Source organism: Pinus tabuliformis, chromosome 2_1 (genome assembly GCF_031772625.1).
Source record: "Pinus tabuliformis cultivar Carrire ecotype Pingquan chromosome 2_1, CPIR1, whole genome shotgun sequence".
Classification (NCBI taxonomy): Eukaryota; Viridiplantae; Streptophyta; class Pinopsida; order Pinales; family Pinaceae; genus Pinus; species Pinus tabuliformis.
In genome coordinates this window covers 489,928,122-489,947,029 of record NC_142299.1, presented here as the reverse complement: position 1 = coordinate 489,947,029, position 18,908 = coordinate 489,928,122, and the positions used below count along the sequence as shown (strand labels likewise).

The following is an 18,908-nucleotide window of genomic DNA, read 5'->3' as shown; positions in this document are numbered from 1 at the left end:
ATATATTAAAATATATCATTTAAAAATATTTGAGATATTAAAATTTGTGTAAAAGAATCATGTAAAATAAATAAATAAAGTTATAGTAAAATTTTAACTAATTATATAATAATTATTATTTATAAATTTTTTTAATAAATATAATTATTAAATTTATAAAAATTGTTTTTATTAACCATTAGTAATTAAAACAAAATATGTTTTGTCAAATTAAAAAAATAAAAAATAAAAACAAACAAACAAATTTCTTTACCTCATAATAAATATACAATCACAATACTCATTATAACATTATGAATTCATAATATTCAATATTCTAAAATACAAATATAAAGATAATGTGTCAATCTCCTAACTAAAATATAATAGGTAATAATCCATATAATTGAAATCCTAAATCATCCACTAATAATAACATTATAAATATTAGAAATTTTATATGCATAATGATGATGAGATTGATTCTACTTTTCTCTAATGCTTTTTCCATTATAAATTGATCTATACACAAATTGATATAGTATTGTATTGATTTGTACAAATTGTTTGCAATATAAAACTTTACATCATGGAAAACATAAGAACATAACCATATTAAATTATATTATCTTACAATTAAATGTTTTTTTATAATTAATTTTTTTATAATATTTTATTAAATTTTATATTTACAATTATCAAATTATTAAAATAAATTTAGCTTAAAAATATATATATTTTATGTTTATATTTTTTGTAAACCAATTATAAAAATTATAGATGTGTGATAAGTTTTAGATATTTTATTTTTTTAGTTTTAGAAAAATAAATAATGTAATTTTTATATATAATAAAAAATTTTAAAGTAAAGATATATTCATTATGAATAGAATCTGGGCATTAGACTTCTAAACAGTGTTAAATTGTTAAACAATATTAGATTCATATTTTAAAATAATTTAGTAATAAAAAAAATCAGAACTTAAATGATTCATTTGCACTTTAAATGAGTGAAGAACATTAAATAATGTGACGTATTAAACATTATGAAATATATGTTTTATTAAGATAAGTATCTGATTAGCAATTAGTGAACATTGATAGGTATAAGTGATTATGCTCCATGTTTATCTTATCAATATTTTGTTGTTAATGACATATTTTATAATGTTGAAAATTATATTTGAAATTAAATATTTAAATTAAGCAATTAAATCTACATTAACAATTTAATGGAGATTAACAAGACAATTAAACAATTAACTTGAAAGAAAATATTCTTTAAATAATAAAGATAAAAAATTATTGTACCCCATTTTCAATAAAATATCTAAAAGCAATTTAAATAATTAAAAAATACTACTTAATAAATTATGTATTTTAAAATATCTAAATATAAATCATTTTTATAATTCAAAATTATATCTTATTTATTCAAATTATTGAATAATATATATATATATATATATAAAAGAGTAAATAATTAATTTTTTTTATTAAATTTAAAACTTTAATTATATTTAAATTTAATTAAAATTTGTTTATGAGTACTTCAATTGGTTATCATGAATTTGTGAAAACGGAAAGATCCAAAATTCTAATCTCTTGTTTGGGACCTTATTTACAGAGAAGAAAACAAGTTGTAAACCCCAAAAATTTATGTCAAACTAGATATTAAAAATTATATATCAGTTTCTCTAAAATACAAAAAAAAATTCAAATTAAAATCTTTAATTATTTATTTATTTTTTACATTTTAATATATATAATTTAAGAAAAATTAATATAATTCTCTCGCATTCAAATCATAATGTTTCTTTAGTAAGTACTACTATCTTCTCCTCATCTCCGCCATTTTATTATTCATTTGGTCCTTAAAATACGCCTAATGTATTTATTTAAATTTATAAATTATTACACAAGATTATTAAAATTATATATATTATGTATTTAGTTTATAAAATATAACAAATTTTATATGGTTTAATGGTTATTATGTTTCAAACATGGTTCCTAATTAAAGAAATAGACTATACATATATTTTATTTATTTATTTGTTTGCTTTTTACATATTTCATTCACATATAAACTTATGTTATTTCTACATATTAAATATAAAAGAAAAAAAAGGTGAAAATGTCATTACTACATGGTTTTTGTATAATTATGTTTAGTTAGAAATAATTAATTCTTACTTGTGTATGGTTGTAATTCTTCATTTGAGGAATTTGTTCCTACATATTAGGAATTTAGTTTCTCCTAGTTTAGTGTGTGGTTGAAAGAATCTCTCAATCACACTAGTGTACGTCCAATGTAGAATTCTTATCTTGAAACTATTAATTGTATAAATATGTGTGTAATTTTCTCATTCATGAATAATAAATAATATATTGCTGTATGTAATTTTATCTTGTGGGTTGAGTGGGTAAACATTGTTCACCCTAACAAAACGAAAACTTGGATTTCGCCCTTCCTTTATTGATGTATGTTTGTCCCTCCACCAATAAAATCTTTCCATTTGTCCAAATAGTTTTATGCCCACGTTTCGGCCACCTGATGCATATCTCTACGACACGCCATGGCTCCATACCTGTGCTCTCCCTTCCGCCTTTCGTTTTGACACCCTTCTCCTTCCCATTGTTCAATCGAGCCTGTTTGCCATACCTCCTGCATTGAATTGCACTGTCTGCCATCTCCCTTACATGGCGTTACCTGTGTCAACATGGAGTTACCTGTGTTAAAGAGGCATGTACCCTTCTCCTTGTTGTTCAGTCGATCCACATCCACCATACCTGTGCTCTCCCTTCAACCTTCAATTTCTACGCCCTCCTCTCTGGCACGTTGTACCCTTCTCCTTCTAGCTGGTCAATCAAGCCTCTGCTCGCTGGTTAATGAAGCCTGTTCGCCATACCTCCCGCGTTGGATTGCATTGTCCGCCATCTCCCTCACATGGCCTTACCTGTGTTAAAGAGGCTTGTACCCTTCTTAGCACAACTCTATGAGACATTATAAAACGATGAACATTTAAACAAAATGAAAGGGAAAATTTTCGGATCAGTGTGAAGGCAAAACTAGTATTCATGTCGTAGTCATTCCGATTCCTGGGCAAGGCCACATCAACCCCATGATGCAGCTCACAAAGAAGCTCGCCTCTAAGGGCATTGCCATCACATTTGTCCTCACACAATCATGGCACAACATCATCACTCACGGTCATATCGACAACGGTCTGGATGCATTTGCCCAACCTCGAATTCTTGGCCTCGACATTCGGCTGGTGGCAATACCTGATTTCCTGCCTGGCGAGTTCGAGAGATGGAACAAGATCCAGGAGTTTGCTCAGTCTTTGGAAAATATGGAAAGCCATTTAGAGGAGCTCATAAATAATCTCAATCAATCCAGTGCAACCCCCGTCTCCTGCATTTTCGTCAATACTTACCTTGGTTGGGCAGTGCCTCTCGTCAAGAAGTTGCGCTTGTTGTCCGTTTCCTTCTCAACGCAGAATGTGTCGATCTTTTCCATAACTTACCATTCATATTTAGGTGATTTCCGCCATTCATATTTACCATTCATATTCATGTATATTTCCCACTTTTTCTCAATGTTCTAGTAATTTGTTCTTCAAGTTGTTTTGCAGCGAAACATCCGCAGGAATCGACAATCCACATTCCTAGCGCGACCCCTTTATAGATCGCTGATCTTCCCTGGGAGTTAAAATGAATCCCAGCTGATGTAATATCTAGAGTGGTTGCTCGTTGTTTTCAAACAGTCAGAGAGGCAGACTGGGTTGTAGCCAATTCCTTCCATGCTTTAGAAAGTCATGTGGTAGAGGCTTTGTGGGAGAAAATGCGAGTGTATTGAGTTGGGCCATTGCTCCCTTCGACGTACCTCGACCTCTCAAATTCTCGTGAGTACGTTATGGGAACTAGTTATCGGGTAGAGATGGACTGCACACAATGGTTGCACGACAAGTCCCCCAAGTTGGTCATATATGTATTGTCCAACAGCCTATTCCCTATGTCAAAAAGCCAAATAGAGGAAATAACAATGGGTCTCAAGGAAATCGATTACAATTTCATTTTGGTTTTTCAACGTCCAGGCGAAGAGTGCTCCGAAGTCTCATCCATGCTGCCAGATGATTTTATGAACAAAACAAAGCGACAAGGACCGGTTGTTCCTTGGTGTTCATAGGTGAAAGTGCTCTCTCATCCACCCATCGGTGGGTTTTTCAGTCACTTTGTGTGGAACTCCACTTTAGAGAGCATCTCCTTAGGCCTCCCCATGCTGGGATTCCCTTTGGGTGGGGAGCAATTTACCAACTGCAAGTTCATAGCCGATGAATGGAAGATTGGGCTGAGACTAAGGACCGAGGATGATACAGAGAAGGTTATTGGTAGGGCTGAAATAACGGGAAATATGAGGAGATTGATCGAAGGGGACGAGATGAGAAGGGCGGCCGAGAGACTAAGAGATGCTTCCAAAATGGAAGCAAGGAAAGGAGGAACTTCTGACAGTAATTTGGAAAGCGTTGCAAAGGGGTTAATGACCAAACTCTTTGAAAACAAAATATAATCTTCATCTTCTCCCAGTGGATTCATGTGAGGGAAGAGACGGAAAATGAATGCTGGTGGAATTTAAATTTCAACGGTATAATAAATTAAGCAAGGTCTGAGTATTCTGTGGAGCAGCATTTGATGTTGTATATATGGGTGGATCCTATTATAATGATCTAACCACAGTATTAGCCCTATAAAAGAGATATGTCAATCATATTGTCGTTTTTTCCCTGCTAGGTTTAGTTCGTGTGGCGTTACTTTTAATGAAAAAATGATTTGTTTATTTGTTGGATGTTATGATCAGGTAGTCATGAGGGAAGGCTATCTTTTTCCGCTAGGTCGAGTTTAGGTGACGTTATGTTTGGAGAAAAAAATTATTATGTTTGATGCTATTATTAGGTATTTAAATATGAGAGTTATTTTCAGTGGGAATAGATTTTAGAATACTTTGAAATTCAAATCACAACAACAATGTTAATAGAAAATAATGATAATAGTTTCGAGTATTTGTAGAATTCATAATTGAGATAAGTTTAGTTGTTTTCACAATTTTACCAATAGCAACGATTTTCGCAGTTATATCAATAATTTTTTATTAATAGGTAAATTTACATTGTTATTTACAACATAAGCACCTAATGCTAGTATTATAGAGTTTTTGGAGTTGTTTTTAGTATGACTTTTTTGAGGTTTTTTCGATGGGTTTTTCCAGTCAAATTTCTCTAAAATCCGGCAACAATTTATTGAAATCACAAGCTTGATGGGTAATCCCTTCACAATTTTAGTATGACTTTTTTGAGGCTTTTCTGGTGGGTTTTTCCAGTCAAATTTCTCTAAAATCCGGCAACAATTTATTGAAATCACAAGCTTGATGGGTAATCCCTTCACAATCAAAGTGTCCTAGGGGTTTTTGAGGGTGTTGAATCCAAATATGCAGTTAAAAAACCAGTTTGAATAACACAAAACAAGATTTCACCTCAAATTTTTCCACAGATTTCGAAATCTTCAAAAAATCGCACTAAAAACAACTCATTTTTTTTAACACAAATAAAATGTACATAAATTAATTTGTGTGAAAGGAAATTAAGAATAAAATTAATTAAATTATTTCAAAAAGTGTCTACACTCTATTTTAATAAAATCATTTCACTTTAAAATAAATATTCCTTACTATTTATAAAACTAAATCCACACTTAATTTGTTCACACTTATTAAATAATTTTCCATTATTTAATAAAATAAATTTGTAAATTTTATTTATTTATATTCGCTATAATTTTAAACATCGTCTATACCCAAACCTAATAATAATTCGTGTATAATTCATGGTACGATGGTATAAGGTTAGAATATTAATGATTACTGCACACTGATCGCCGAATCCTGTCAAATATGATCTGACGCATCGACTGCAGTGATCATACTGCAATTACGTCTTTGTATATGACGTACTTTGGTAACACAATAAGTGTTTCCTTAATAAATTGTTATTGATTTTCTTGAACACAGCTAACACCATAGCCATAAACCTTTCAGTTCTGTTCTCATGAAATGGAGATATCTTCAACCACATTAATAACGAATAAATTTTTCCATGTTTTCTTTGGACCATTTTAGTAGTGCCTTCATCGTTGGTTTACTTTATCGTGCTTGTATTCATTGAATGCTACATGGATTAAATGAGTGGTCCATGCATTGATTAAATATATGTTAATTTAAATTTTAGGTATTAGTTTGCACAAAATTTTTATATTTGTTTTCACATATGTGTTTCAGAACTTTGTTATAATGTAGGTAGAGTCAATGTTCGTAATTTATTGATTTTTATATTTTGTTGGTATTATTTTGGTTGATGGAGATGTTTTTGGTTTAGTATGTAAGAGATGTTCATGTGAATCCATGGTATTATCTATCATATTCATGTGGAATATAGCCTATTTAAAAAGAGAAATTAAATTAGTCTAGATTTATCTTAACTCTATATCTACTGAAGGTTGAGAGGAAACAAATCTCTTGAGATGAAAATATATTAATATGCAAAAAAATTAATCCTTTCAAATCTTGGAGTTAAGATAGTTATTTTTGAATCATTCAATCCCTATTCTACATAAACAATATATTATATATATATTATGACTTTGATATATGACTTTTAAATAAAATTATGGTAAATTTAACAACATTTTGTTTTTACAAATTAAACAATGATTATGAACCAGATATTAAATTTTACTTTAATTAATTAATTTAAATTTAAAAAAAAAACATATGGTAATATGTAGTGCTCGCAAAAAAAAAATGGCATACCCATCAAATTGATTGCCCTACTCCATCACTAATTTTCAAAGTTTATATAATGATATTGCGTAACTTATACCTTCACTGCAATCGCATGAATTGCCTCAAACATTTCACCATGAGATCATGATATATATTATTATTTATATTTTACTATTTTTAATTAAATATATTTTATTATATCTTCTACCATACTCCATATAAATAGTTATATAAATATAAAAAAATATTAAAAATTAATATAAATATATAATAGTATTTAAAGTTAATATAAAAAACAATAATATTTGTAATAATCCTATGAATTTATATTATATATAATATTTTTTAAATATTATTATAGTTAACATTATAATTGTAAAAAAGAATATAAATTTATTTTTACATTATTGTATTAAATATTAATTGTTTCATTTATTTTATTTTCAACAAATGTTTTATTTTTTTAATATCAATTTAGGGTTAATTTTGTTATAAACTTTATTATATATTTTAAAAATTATGTGTAATAAGTATTTTATATGTAATTTTGATTATTTTATATCTTGCACAATAATAAAGAGTACTATTATCTTTATTTTTCTTATTTAGCTATATTTAAGGTAAGCGCAGGTACTAGCTATTATGTAACACTTGTATTGTAATCGTTTGTAAATGGAAATATTTTGATATATATATTTAGGCAGATAAGCATTTTCTTTGTTGGCTTGGGGTGGGCAAACATTGTTCACCCCAACCAATAGGAAAGGTTGAATTTCACCCTTCCAACCAATAAAATTTTTCCATGTGTTTGTCCCCCTAACCAATGGAAATTTGCCATCTATCCAGATTGATTTCCGCTTGTTTTCCCATAGCTACCTGTTTCTGCAGCGCTCTACTAACAGAAATCCTCCACCCTGTTTTCAACCCTTCTACTCCTCTCTGGCAGGTTGTACCATTCTCCTTCTACTCCTCTCTAGCACACTACCCTTATTCACGTTGATCAATCGAGCCCCATTCACCATACCTCCAGCATTGAATTGCACTAAGGATAGGGTATTCGTTACAGGTGTGATAGGAAACACTGGAAAAGGGATTGTAACCCAACTCTTATCCAAAGGATTCAATGTCAAGGCCGGTGTCTGTGATGTGGACTGTGCCAACAACAATTTCCCCTCTAATGACGACAAAATTCAATTTGTCAAGGAAAATGTGACAGAGGGTGCTGCTAAATTGAGTGAAGCAATAGGCAATGTTGAAGCTGTCATTTGTGCAACAGGGTTCCGCCCTTCTTTGGATTTTATGGCTCCATGGAAGGTTGATAACTTTGGTACGGTGAATCTATTTTATGCATGTCAGAGTTTCCAGCTCTAACGTGTTTACAGATTTTACCTAACGAAGCAAGGATGTGTAAGAACTGCACAACATTGAAAGACCTAGGTTCCTCTTCTCCCCATCGATTACCTCCATCTTCACTATTCCAGAGCTCTGAACGTTAGGTTTAGATTATTTTCATCATAAGCTTGGATTCCCAATTTCCCATTACTCTTTTTCAAAATTGTGACTGATAGGCTTAGCAATCTCAGTGTTTGGGGATCTAGGTCCTCAACAAACTATTGATTTGTTGTGTGCAAAGGAAGTGGGTCTAATCAAGCATGTCTTCTGCGGGATAGAATTTGGCAGCCTTTTCATCATATTTGGGCACCCGCGGTAGTTTGGCATACTGGGGAAAATTTCCCCCATTCTTTTCCTTGAGGGCCCAAATGCCTCTTTTGTGATACATTTTTGATCTGGAAAAACGACCTAGTTGTTGGAAATAATACTGAGAGGGGGGGTGAATCAGTATTATCAGATTAATAAAACCTTTTCAATTTCCTACTCAGAAACATATACGCGACTTCTGTTAAGTGAACCAGCGTGTACACGCGACTGTGTCTAAAGCAACTAGCGTATATGCAGATATCTTATGATTCAGTTAATCTTATCTTCAGTAAATGCTTCAGAACATTATTAAGCAATTTAGCAGTAAACAGGTGCAGTATAACAGAACAGAATCATCACACAAGAGCCACACACATGAACACCATGATATAAGGTGGAAACCCAATGTGGGTGAAAACCACCTGCTGCAATTCGTCTCTTTCTTTCTTTAATGAGAAACTTCTTTTACAATATACTGGTGCAGTCCTTTACCAGTATGCAGGCTACAACCTGCAGAGGGCTACAACCCTCTCTCTCGTTTTCCAACTACTTTTGGAAGGGAGCTACAACCCCCTCAGCTCTTGTACTAGCTGATCTATTTACTAGTACGTAGGTGCTGACCCTACAACCTTCAGGGACCACGTTTCATCAATTTTCAGACTGGATCCAAGAGTACAAAGCAAACATTACCACAATACAATCATCAACTATACTTGCATCATAATTCATTAAACAACCCAATACCGAATCACTGAAACCCTGTCATTAAGAACACAGAACCCAAACCAGAATCTAGAACTCTGCAACAACCACCAGAATCAGCAACAACCTGAAATATCAACCCTTATCATGCATACGCTACTTCACTGTACCAAAACCGCGTGTATACGCGCTTTCTCCAAAGGCAACCCGCGTGCAGATCTAGAAATGATTACTCCTGCCTTTGCTGTCAGATCCGACCCTTACCAAGCGTCCCGAACAGATAACCAACAATACCAGATCCTCTCACTGCGTCAGCCACACACAATTCATACTCCTTTGCCTAGTGATCTTCTCCTTATATAGCTTTAGGCCTTGTTCAATACCAAGAGCCAAAACCATAGAAACACAATACCATCAACCTCGAAACTAGGGATCAACACGTCCGTCGAGACATTATGGTCCAAAAACCATAGGCACAACTTCCAAGGACTAACTGCCACTGACCAAAGGTACGTTTCCACATACACGCGCTTTTGCTGAAGCCAACCTGCGTGTACACGCTGATTCTCCTTGCTGAACCTGCGTATATCTCTTTCTTGACCTGCTGTACTGAGATCTGTCCTCTGATCAAGTTGCCATCGCCTGTACCAACTTCTGAGCACCTGTACCAACCTCTGAGTGAGTTGCCATCAAGGACAACACTTGAAACATAAAGCCAACACTAGTCCCCTTATCAATTCTTTGTTTCTTGAAACCCTCTACTTCCTTGTTATGGTCATCTCTCCTGTTGCTGCATCAATCTCTTCCTCTGATATCAGTTGTAGCAATCTCTTCCTGTGATACATTTTCAATCTGGAAAAATGACCTACTCCCCTTATTGGTTCTTTGTTTCTTGAAATACTCTACTTCCCTGCCATGGTCATCTCTCCTCCTACTATTGCAACAAACTCTTCCTTTGATATTAGCTACAAAGGACTATGAAATGCTACAATTTTACTGCTAGGGTTCGGGCTTTAACAAAGGTTTGGTGCACTTGGTTTGGTAATAAAAACATGTGTAGACCGCAGTGCTTTTTATTATACACCAATTCTAGTCCCTTGGATACTAATTTAACATGCGTTGAGTTTTATGGAGAAAATGACCTTGCCTCCAAAGAAAAAAGAAGACAAAAAAGTCCTAGATGTTGAAGTCCTAAAGGCCTTATAATATGTTCCTGAGATGAAGCAGTATTTGGCTGCGAGGTTTAGTTTGAGATCAGGAGTGAAGACACATGAGCTTGTTTCCTGAAAGATGAGCAACTCCAGATATTCCTTTTTCATGATTGAAACTATTGTTAATAAGTTTAGAATTTTTAATATAAGCCTTTCTCCAATTAAGGCTTGAAATGTTTTGCGTCAATTTTATGCAGTTGTTTTTGGTATCCATATTTAGAAATTATTAAATTTTAGGAAACAATGTTTCACTTGAACCCTGTGGGTGGGCTTGGTAAAATATATGGTTTATATTACTTGATGTTGTTAGTTGATATGAGAGAGGGCATGCTGGGGAATATTGTCCCCGTTATTTTCCTTGAGGGCCCAAATACCTCTTTTGTGATATATTTCGATATGGAAAAACGAAGGCTACACCCCTTATCAGTTCTTTGTTTCTTGAAACCCTCTGCCTCCCTACCATGGTCATCTCTTCTCCTGCAGCTGCAACAATCTCTTCCTCTGATATCAGCTGCAACAATCTATTCTTGTGATACATTTTCGATCTGGAAAAATGACAGACTCCCCTTATCAATTCTTTATTTTTTGAAACCCTCTGCTTCCCTGCCATTGTCATCTCTCTTTCTGCTGCTGCAACAATCTCTTCCTCTGATATCAGCTACAAAGGACTTAGAGGCTTACTATGAAATGCTACAGTTTTACTGCTAGGGTTCGAGGTTTAACAAATGTTTGGTGCACTTGGTTTGGTAATAAAAACATGTGTAGAACGTAGTGCTTTTTTTATACGCCACGTTTATTCCCTTGGATACTAATATAACATGCCTTGAGTTTTCTGGAGAAAATGACCTTGCCTCTAGAGAAAAAAGAAGATAAAAGTCCTCGATGTTGAAGTCTTAGAGGCCTTAGAATCTGTTCCTGAGATGAAGCCGTATTTGGTTGTGAGATGAAAAAGCCCATTGGTAATATTGAACTTGCAAGTCAAAAGGGCAAAGGGAAATGAACCAGTAGAATCATTGATGTCACTGTTAATTTCAATTGAGAAATGAGAGAATTCTATGGATCCTGACTTCTCTCCCAAGGACTCAATGACAATGCGAACAAGTTTTTTTGGGTATCAATAATGCTCACAAAATTCGTAATATGCATTCTTTCACATGTGATGCATAAATATAAATATATTGTAGATATTATGACTACTAAATAATTGCCTATAGTGGTTCTGGTGACTCCAAGCTCTCTCATAATCTTGCTCTCCAAAAAAATCAAACAAAACTGCATGATGGGAGAGGTATTGTTGAATATAAAAAGTTAAAATCCATTGGTCTGCCTCTGCGTCATTATCCAAATTATGTTATCCAAAAGGATCAAACAAAACTACCTGAGGGGAGAGGGAGGGTTAAACATAAAACCCAGTTGGTTTGCCTCTGTGGGCTTTGAAGAGAGAGCAAGCCCTCCTCATATGTGCGTTAACTCATGAGTCCTTGGTTGGCAAAAGTCATTCCAACTGTAAACTGTCACAAACATTTGAAAAAAAAAAACAAATATGTGATGGATGTTTTTGGTTCACCTAACTTTATAAGTCAGTCTAGTTGTAAACTCTCACAGACATTTGAAAAAGGAAAATGGAAAAAAACAAACAAATATGTAGTGGAGGTGTTTGGATAAGTAATTTCATGCTCATTAGGCATCCATGTTCAGACTATGGTTTGGGAAGACCACACCTATCACTCACATATTTTCAATTATTTTGGTTTTCTCCATTTATGATGATTTCTCTTATAGTGGTTTTGGTGACCCCAAACACTCTCTAAATCATTCTCCCCAAAAGTATCCAACAAAACTGCATGAGGGGAGATGAGCGTTGAATGTAAACCCCAATAGCTTGTCTCTGTGTGCTTTGAAGGGAGTGCTTTCTCATTGGTTGACAAGAGGAAATCCAACTTTTAACCCTCACAAACATCCAATAAAGGAAAAGGAAATAAAAACCACAAAGAAATATGTGGTTTGTGGCATTGGGCTACAACTCATATGTGCACCAAATGTCTCCTTAGTTTTGAAATAGTGAGGACTCGTGCCTAGTTTTTGTAGAGGAGAAATTGGGGCACATTAATTGATGTGTATAAACAAGTGGGAAGGCAGTAAAATGGAAAGAGTAGGGTTCAAGAATTCATGCCCACACAGCTCCCACATTCCACATCTATGCTTGGGAATGGAAAAATTACTTTCTTTTGGCTAGGTAGATGAGTGTTATGGCTTTCGACTGGCCTTGACACAATGCCACAGTGATTTCATTTTGGTCACTTGCAAGTATTTTGAAATTTTGTTTCTCTAAATGCTCATATTTCCATATGATTCATAAGTAGAGTGCAGGGTTTGTAATTTTGTACCTTCTTCAATAAGATTTAGGAATTCATAGACTTCGTGAAGTTGGGGACAAAAGAGAACCCTTTGAATATCTCCTTTGTTTATTCTATATATTTTTTTTAATCCTGACTGATTCTCATGCCATGCAGGAACTGACAAAGAGATGTATGTGCCAATGTGCTAAGCAATTTATTCTTTCTATTTTAATTGTGCCAATGTGCTGAGCAATGTATGTGTTTGTGTTGTGTCTGTAGGAAAGACAGAGAGAGGGAAGGTAGAGGAAGAGGGAGAGAGAGAGGTATTTAATCTAAAATTATGATATCTTTGTGGCATTGGCAGAATTGGATAGAGATGTTGGCAAAGAGGAAATTAAATCTGCTCATAAATGTTTAGCCAAACAGTATCATCCCGATGTTATGCATTTTTTTCTTCTAGTTTTCAACTACTGAGGAGCTTAATAATATGCATTTAAGTTGGCCAGTCTATCTATTATTTGTTCTTTGATGTTTGAATCTACGAGTTCATATTCCAAGTTTCTAAACAGTAATAGATTGACATAATATCACCAAAGTGAAGTAGTAAGAAGCTGCAGGTATTTAGTGATTACTTATGCTCTAAAAGAATTGAAATTTGTTGTGTCGCATTGCATATCTATTTAAATAACAAATTCTCTTGGATTCTTAGTAAAGGCACCCACCATAAATTTTATAATTGCCAAGAAAGGCACAATAAATTTCTTATTTTAACAAGTTCTTCCTAAAGCACTCTTAGAACAATAAAAGATAGTCCTTCATGTGGTCACTAGTTAGTGAATCTTCTTTGTAATCCCAAATTATAATATCTGGAATTTCCCTCAGAAAACAATGGCAAGCTGGCTTGGGTTGTCATGCATTGATCTATTTCATGAACCATAGAAGTGAACTTTCATGTTGTAGGCCCTGCACCATGTGTGCCCTGCTTATATAATGAAAATTCAAAAATAATTTTTGGTTCTTCAATTCGTTTCACCCACTAAATTTTATCTACTTGGTTTACTTACAAATCCATGTTGTTTGCTGCTGAACGATTCGGTATGGCTTGTTGAGCAGCCGACCCAAAGAATGCGTACATCAAGCTGAAACCTATCTGGTTGATCCGGATTTAAGCAGGAACGCAATAGATTACAGAGATAACCATAAATACAGAGATGCGATAACCATAAAAACAGAGATGCAGCGGAAATAATACTTCATTTCATTAATGGAGAATACTAAAATATGCTTACAAATAGAAATAACCCAGCTAGGGCGATGGTAGCTTATCTCTGAGAAGAGATGTGTCGGCTACATGCCTCTGAACTGTTTCGAACTGTGTTTACAATGAGGATCGAAGGCCTATTTATTATTGAGAAACAATGGAAAACCCTTCACATTCCAAAACCTAACCCTAGAAGATGAAACGCCAAATTGTGGACCCCGTTTTGGGGTGAGTTGGACAGCCAACTTACCGGGGTCACAAATTAGTCGTATTATCTCCGTTTGACGCGCATGATAGCCCGTTGGAAAGATCTCTCCGAGGACTACGACGGAAAAGACGATTTTTATCAAAAATATCGCTAGCGGTGGATTTCCCAAAAAACTTCGTTTAGGGCCTCAAAACAGCTCCGGAAGTTTAGGACCGGAAAAACTGCTAAAAATAGTAAACTGTGGTATAATTAAGGAAACTGAAAAACTAAAAGAGACAGTTGTGGGGGTCCAAATGGGATAGGTGGGTGGCCACCAACATCCACCTGGATCACTGGTAATGATGTGACTAAGCTCATTCCCAGCACATGATTCCCATATATAGTGTGGCTTGGAGGATGTGTAGTAGTCAATTCTCTATTTAGCCCTACCATACACAATCATTATTCTAAGAAACTGTTTAGTGATCTATTTGATTGAACTGGAGGCCTGGTAAAATATATGGTTTATATTACCTGATGTCGTTAGTTGATGTGAGAGAGGAACTAACACCTTTTCAAAAGCGGCATAAACAAAGAAAATAAATTTGTTTTTTAGATGGGTTAATAAAACTATAAAAGGCATCAATTTGATTCCAATTTGTGTTGTGAAGATATGTTTTATACATGTTAAATTGTAAACTACTAAATTTTAAATCTTCTAGTTTGCTCAAAGTTGTTTCTTATGTATACATTTATTTGGTTGATATATATATTTTCCTCATTTTGGGGACAATTATACAAATTTATGGCAAAGCAAAACTGATTTAACTCTATTTGATGATACAAGAATTGGAGTTGTTGGTTTAATCTGTTGAAAAACCCTTTTGTTGAATATATTTAGTTTATCGTAATTTGTAAATTATGAATGGAACCTGAAATTGTTCTCTTATTTCATCTATCTTACTTTAAACAATTGTAAATGCTTTTTGGTTGCCTATTCAAGTTTCTTGAACAATTGTGTGTATCCATTGAATTTTGTCTACTACTTTGGAAAAGTTAAGATGTAGATTGGGTAGGGAAATTGATTGAATTCAAATAAAAATGATTGTCAATGTTATGGGAACCACCTTAAAAATAACCCCTAAAAAACTGTTAATTTCATATATTACTAGTTACAACTGATATTAGTTACAACCTATATCAATAGACATAAGAGTTGCATGAAGATCTTCTTTGTAAGTTCTAGACATGAATATATATGGTCTTAAACAATACCCCAAGCAATAAGGAGTTTTCATGCTTTGAAGCATATTAATCTGAATTTTGACATGGAGTGTTTGTTGATCTTTGAACACTCTGAATTCTCCTTATTAGAAGTGTGAATTGAAAGTGGATTCCTCGAGCGACAGTTGTGCATATCTTTTATTAAGGAAATGCAATAACAAAAAGTTATGTGGTTTATCATATCTCTTTGCAGCAAACCTTTGATCAGTTAAGTTTGATAATAATATATAAGTAATTGTATTACGGTTGAAACTTTGCCCACCAAAAAAGTTATCTTTGCAGATAAACATGGACACAAAGCAGGGCATGCTTCACTATTTCTCATTTTCAAATCTCTTTGCAACAAACCTTGATCATTTATGTTTAAAAGTTGTATACACATAATTGTATTTTGGATGAGTCATACCCAACAAGATTTGCAAATAAGCATGGCCACAAAACAAGACATTGTCCACTATTTCTTCTTTTTAAATATGAAACACTGAACATTGAAAATTGCAGAGATGTTTTCTTTATAATAAGGTTAAGGTTTTATAATTTTTTAAAAATTTCAAGATAGAATTCCTAGAACTGAAATCAACAGAAATCTAAAATTTACTAAGATATAGTTATCTATTAAGTTTGATATTCACATATTGACTGGTTTTGTTAGGAATTAAACAAAAGCAGGTACCCGACAATCATAAGAACTTATTATAGAGAAGCTCTAGGGTCACTAATAGTGTACGATATCTCCACATGGTACTCGTTTGAGCATGTACCTTGGTGGCTTAAAGAGCTGAGAATGCATGCAAACAACAACATTGTGATCATGCTTGTTGGCAATAAATCTGATTTAGGGAACTTGAGGGAAGTCCCAACATACGATGTTAAACAATATGCAGAGAAGGAGGGCATGTTTTTTCTTGAGACTTCCGCTCTTGATGCCACCAATGTTGAGAATGCATTTCTCACTGTTCTTCGTGAGGTCTACAAGGTGGTGAGTAAAAAGGACTTCACTACAAGCCAGGATGATGGGCCTGGGCTTAGGTGCATTATGTCAGGAAGAAGACTGGCTTTAACTCCATATGATGATAATAAGGCTAATAGGGTAGGATCTTGTTATTCATAAAGATATTCATGTTCATAATTGGGCCTATGGCCATTCAAATTCCAGAGGAGAGGCCGACATTGGATGTATCTGAAGCATAAATATCATGACAGATATGTGATACATATGAGGAATAAGATCAAGGGTTATTGATCCATGGCCTATAATGTTCACTTTCTTGTAAAGGTATACCTTTTTTTTTAATTAATTGTTCTTTCACGGTAAAACTGATGAATACGTCATACCAAACTACTTTTTCAGTTAAATTCAAGTTGACAATTTAATACAAAAGTTGAAAGAAAAAAGCACAAAAGCAATAATTCTTATAAATGAACATGAGTTAGGAGTTGATTTATGCAACTGCAATTGCTTTTTATTGTTTTTAGTAGTATTTACAATTGATTTACTGCGTATTTACATCTAGATTTCAAGAACTTGGGCGTAAGTTAAGTCTCGTTTATCCTGGTCATCAACTTGTTTCAGGTTTTGCCATTGAGCAGAATGCCATACTTAATGAAGGTCCTCCCATTTAAATGGTAAACTTTTCATTTATATCCCTCTAAGAATGTCATACTTAATGAAGGTCCTCCCTTTTAAATGGTAAGCTTTTCATTTATATTTCTGTAAGCCTATTGTCGTATATTTATATCAAATTAAGTTGTTGCAAGAGCCTTAACAAAAGCTAGAGCGCTGGTCTTGAGAAAGCGTTCACTGAGTGATATTTCCACAAAAACCTAATTCCCTAGGTATACATCCATCTAATCGGTATTCATCTAAACTAATGGCGATCAAAGTGCTTAGATTACCTAAGTGTACTTGATCATTGTATTATGTTTCAATGAAGAAAAATAGACTACTATATTCATGATCAACCATAATGTGACCATAATTAACCATGTTCAAACATAATTACGGAACATAATCATCATCAAATTTATCCATAATCAATCTTAAGATGTTGTAACTTAATATATGGCGCCAAAATTTCCTTCCATATTTCCCCACTCCTTGTAGTGAGGTACGATACTATGTTGCAATTGCTAATTATATGTGTTTTCACAAAATTAAAAAAAATTAAAAAATAGCTTAAATTTCAGATATATGAGGAAGCCATTAATTAATGTGTTAACAGCCCACACGAACATTTCTCGTCAACAGTTAATACTAAGGTTTTATTTTGAAGTATGGAGTTTGGAGGCGCAGCAATTATGGAGAGGCCATTACTTTGATATCTTGGGAGGCGCAGCAAGTACGAAGAAGCCATTAAAACACTAAGATCTCCATGGGCTGCGCAAGAAAACGAATACGAACATTAATGGTCACAAATACTTCGGTGGCTCCGCAATAAAACGAATAACTGGCATGCCAATTCACAGAAAATGCCGAGCCCATTGTTAGATTACTGGCTTGTCAATATCTAACGGTATTAATTATTTATTTTCGTTGGATTTTGGCAGAACAGTGATCCCACTACGAACATACACAGACTCCCAATGCCAGCTACTTGTTGCCTTGCGGAGCCACCGAGGTATTTATGACAATATTATTGTTCGTATTCCCCAAATTTGACCTGATCTGACCCGACAAATCGTTTCGTTCGGCTTTGAGTTTATTCTATTCCTGACAATTTAGAGCTTCACGTGAAATTCCCTCCTGTGATCAAGGGTTAGTTTGGCCGTTCTACAGAGGGAATCGTGATTTACTGTGTTGTAATTGAAGTTAAGTGTCTCTGGGGGTTTTAGTATGTTTTGGGACTTTTACAGTGGAGTGGACGTTTAATATGTTTGGGGAATTTTACAGTGGAGTGGTCGTTTAGTATGTTTGGGGATTTTTACAGTGGAGTGGTCGTTTAGTATGTTTGGGGATTTTTACAGGAGTTGGAATTAAAGTTGTCTGTGTTTGGAGATATTTATGGCGACCCCCAAGGAACACATTGAAAAGATCAGGAAACAATTATCTGATGAATTATACAGCAAGGATGTGCGTTTTCTTATGGATCTCATCCAGGTAATTAATGAGTTTCAAAGTTCTAGTCGTTCTTAATTTTATATGTTTTCTCTGTTTTCACGGTAAGATTAGTGTTTTGATTTGGGTGCAGAATGCGGAGGATAATGACTATGCACCAGATGTGCAACCTTCGTTGGAGTTGGTCTTTACAACCGAAGATGTCGCTGGCGTAGGCGCTCCTGCGACATTGCTGGTTTTTAACAATGAAAAGGGATTCCAGAAACAGAATATTGATTCCATATGCAGCGTGGGACGATCTACCAAAACGAATGACAGGGGAGATGGTTATATTGGAGAAAAAGGTATTAAACA

At 33.9% G+C, this 18,908-nt stretch overlaps 1 protein-coding gene and 2 pseudogenes across 1 annotated transcript in view; all 3 read left to right on the top strand.

Moving 5' to 3' along the window:
• Positions 1–2,702: 2,702 nt before the first annotated feature.
• LOC149201060 (UDP-glycosyltransferase 86A1-like) lies at positions 2,703–4,552 on the top strand (annotated as a pseudogene).
• Positions 4,553–16,283: 11,731 nt separating this feature from the next.
• LOC149201059 (ras-related protein RABA4d pseudogene) lies at positions 16,284–16,610 on the top strand (annotated as a pseudogene).
• Positions 16,611–18,500: 1,890 nt separating this feature from the next.
• The window catches only part of LOC149201058 (uncharacterized), a 35,216-nt gene continuing 34,808 nt past the window's right edge, over positions 18,501–18,908 (top strand). Inside the window, exons 1-2 of the mRNA XM_089401186.1 lie at positions 18,501–18,596; positions 18,688–18,898. Of these exons, the coding sequence (XP_089257312.1) occupies positions 18,501–18,596; positions 18,688–18,898 (307 nt within the window). The remainder of the gene's footprint in view (positions 18,597–18,687; positions 18,899–18,908) is intronic.